This window comes from Propithecus coquereli, unplaced genomic scaffold (assembly GCF_000956105.1).
Source record: "Propithecus coquereli isolate 6110/MARCELLA unplaced genomic scaffold, Pcoq_1.0 Scaffold1964, whole genome shotgun sequence".
In the NCBI taxonomy this organism is placed as follows: Eukaryota; Metazoa; Chordata; class Mammalia; order Primates; family Indriidae; genus Propithecus; species Propithecus coquereli.
Genome location: NW_012144567.1, coordinates 8,423 through 10,553, shown reverse-complemented (window position 1 = coordinate 10,553; position 2,131 = coordinate 8,423). Strand labels below are relative to the sequence as shown.

General features: G+C 51.2%; 1 protein-coding gene across 1 annotated transcript in view; it reads left to right on the top strand.

The window, feature by feature from the left end:
• LOC105809578 (docosahexaenoic acid omega-hydroxylase CYP4F3-like) overlaps positions 1–2,131 on the top strand; it is a gene marked incomplete at both ends in the record, with an annotated part of 8,741 nt that overhangs the window by 4,500 nt on the left and 2,110 nt on the right. Inside the window, 3 exons of the mRNA XM_012643419.1 lie at positions 436–493; positions 584–737; positions 920–935. Of these exons, the coding sequence (XP_012498873.1) occupies positions 436–493; positions 584–737; positions 920–935 (228 nt within the window). The remainder of the gene's footprint in view (positions 1–435; positions 494–583; positions 738–919; positions 936–2,131) is intronic.

Below are 2,131 nucleotides of genomic sequence, written 5' to 3'. Positions count from 1 at the left end.
TGTTGGGTGATTTAGGGTTTGTCATGTGTGTCGTGGCTGTGTCAGGACCTGTAACACATCGGGGCATGTCACATGTCTGAGATCCCTGTCAGGGGGTGTCAGAGTTCTGGGTAGGCAGGGTATCCTAGGTTCTTAGGAAGTTGTTTTGTAGGGTTTTGAGCTGTGTTCGGCTGTTGCAGACATGCTGAGGCATGTAGGGCCATGTGAAGGCATGATGGTGTGTGCTCTGCCCTGTGAGGGTGTGTGTTGCTCTAGTGTCTGCTGCAGCCTGATCTGGGCCCCTCCCTTCCCCGTCCTCCCTGCTCTGTCTGCACTTGGCCCCCTTCCTGCTATTCTGGACTTGGAGGAGGGAATTCATACCCCTGGCTGGGAGCCTCCAACCCCACCCCAAGCCCCTCCCCTGCCCGTCCATGTTCCTGATTGTCCTCATTCATGCCAGCCGCCATTGTACGGAAGAATAGTATCCTCTACGGCTTCATAAAGCCCTGGCTGGGTGAGTAACTGCAGGCGAGTGGGGCGGGGACAACCTTGTGGGGCAGGAGAAGGTGCTGCCTTTGCTCACTGCCTTTCGCTGCCCGACTAGGGGAGGGGCTCCTGCTGAGTGCCGGTGACAAGTGGAGCCGCCACCGTCGCATGCTGACTCCCGCCTTCCATTTCAACATCCTGAAACCCTACGTGAAGATTTTCAACGACAGCGTGAGCATAATGCACGTAAGTCCCTTGACACTGGGGTCCTAGCTGGAGCCTTGGGGTGGAGGGCCCACAGACAGGTCTGAGCTGGAGTTCTGGCTCTGCTGGGTGGCTTGGTCCTTCTTCTTCCTCTCGGAGACTTGCTTTCCTCACCTGTAAAATGGGTATAATAATCCCTACTTAAGAGGAGGTCAAGATGATGTAATGGTGTCCTGTCCGTGGCACATAGCAGGTGCTCAGACAGTGTCAGTTTCTCTGTTTCTCTCCCTGTGAGCTCAAGAGAGCAATGATGAAGATTACACAGCAGCTACTGCTGCGAACAAACCACTTCCGAACTCATTGGATTAATCAATGTGCTCGTCATTGCTAATAAGTCTGGGGGACAGTGGGCTGCTTCTTGTGGCTGTGGAAGGGTCATTCAGGGTGTGTGATCAGCTGCGGGCCGGGTGGCAGCGTTGCTGATCCTGGCTCAGTCTCTCACCTGTGTGGGGCTCGGCCGGCATCAGGCTGATCTAGGACAGCCTCAGCAGGGACAGCTGGACTTTCCTCCATGCGATTCTCTCCCTCCAGAAGGGATCCCCGGCTGTCCCCACGGCAGATACAGGGCTCCCAGGGAGTGAGAGGAGGCTGCAAAGCCTCTTGGAGTTCAGTAGAGTTATTGTGTCATCATTTTTCCCACATCGTATTGGCCAAAAAAAAGGCAAAGGTCTGGCACAGAATCAAAGTGTGGTGGGTAAAATAGGCTCCGTCTCTTAATGCAAATTGCTGAAAAATCCCACTGCCAAGGTTGTGGGCTGAGGGAGATGTGGAGAATGGGGTTACGGATTTGTCTGTATATTTTGCCTTTTTATTTCAGATTATAATGGGGGTACAAACATTTTGGTTACAAAAATTTCTTTAGTACCATTTGAGTCAAAGTCGTAAGTGTGTTCAGCACCCAGGTAGTGGGCATTGTACCTGTTAGGTGTGAATTACCCATCTGCTCCTGCCCCCTTCCACCCGCTGGATTTCTGATGAATGTTATTTCCATGTGTGCACGTAAGTGTTGATTGATTAGTTCCATTTTAATGGTGAGTACATGTGCTGTTTGCTTTTCCATTCTTCTGATAATTCACTTAGAAGAATGGTTTCAAGGTGGGATAAGGATTTTTTGAACTGTCTAAGATTTTTTTTCTTACTCGCAAGGTTATAAGTTAACGTGTTACTTTTTCATGGATTCTGCCACAGACACGAGATTCCAGGGTCAGAGACAAAGGGTGGTTGACAACTCACGGCACAACAGCACGTGCTTCTTCTTGGTTTCCCTCCTTTTTCCAAGCCGCTCAATCCCACGTGGGTGACACAGGTGGGATCCTATCGATGCCTGTTCCTGGAGTCCATTGCAGTGCAGGGGAGGAGCACTAGGCTTAGGGAATCTGATTTTACAGCAAGCAGACACAGC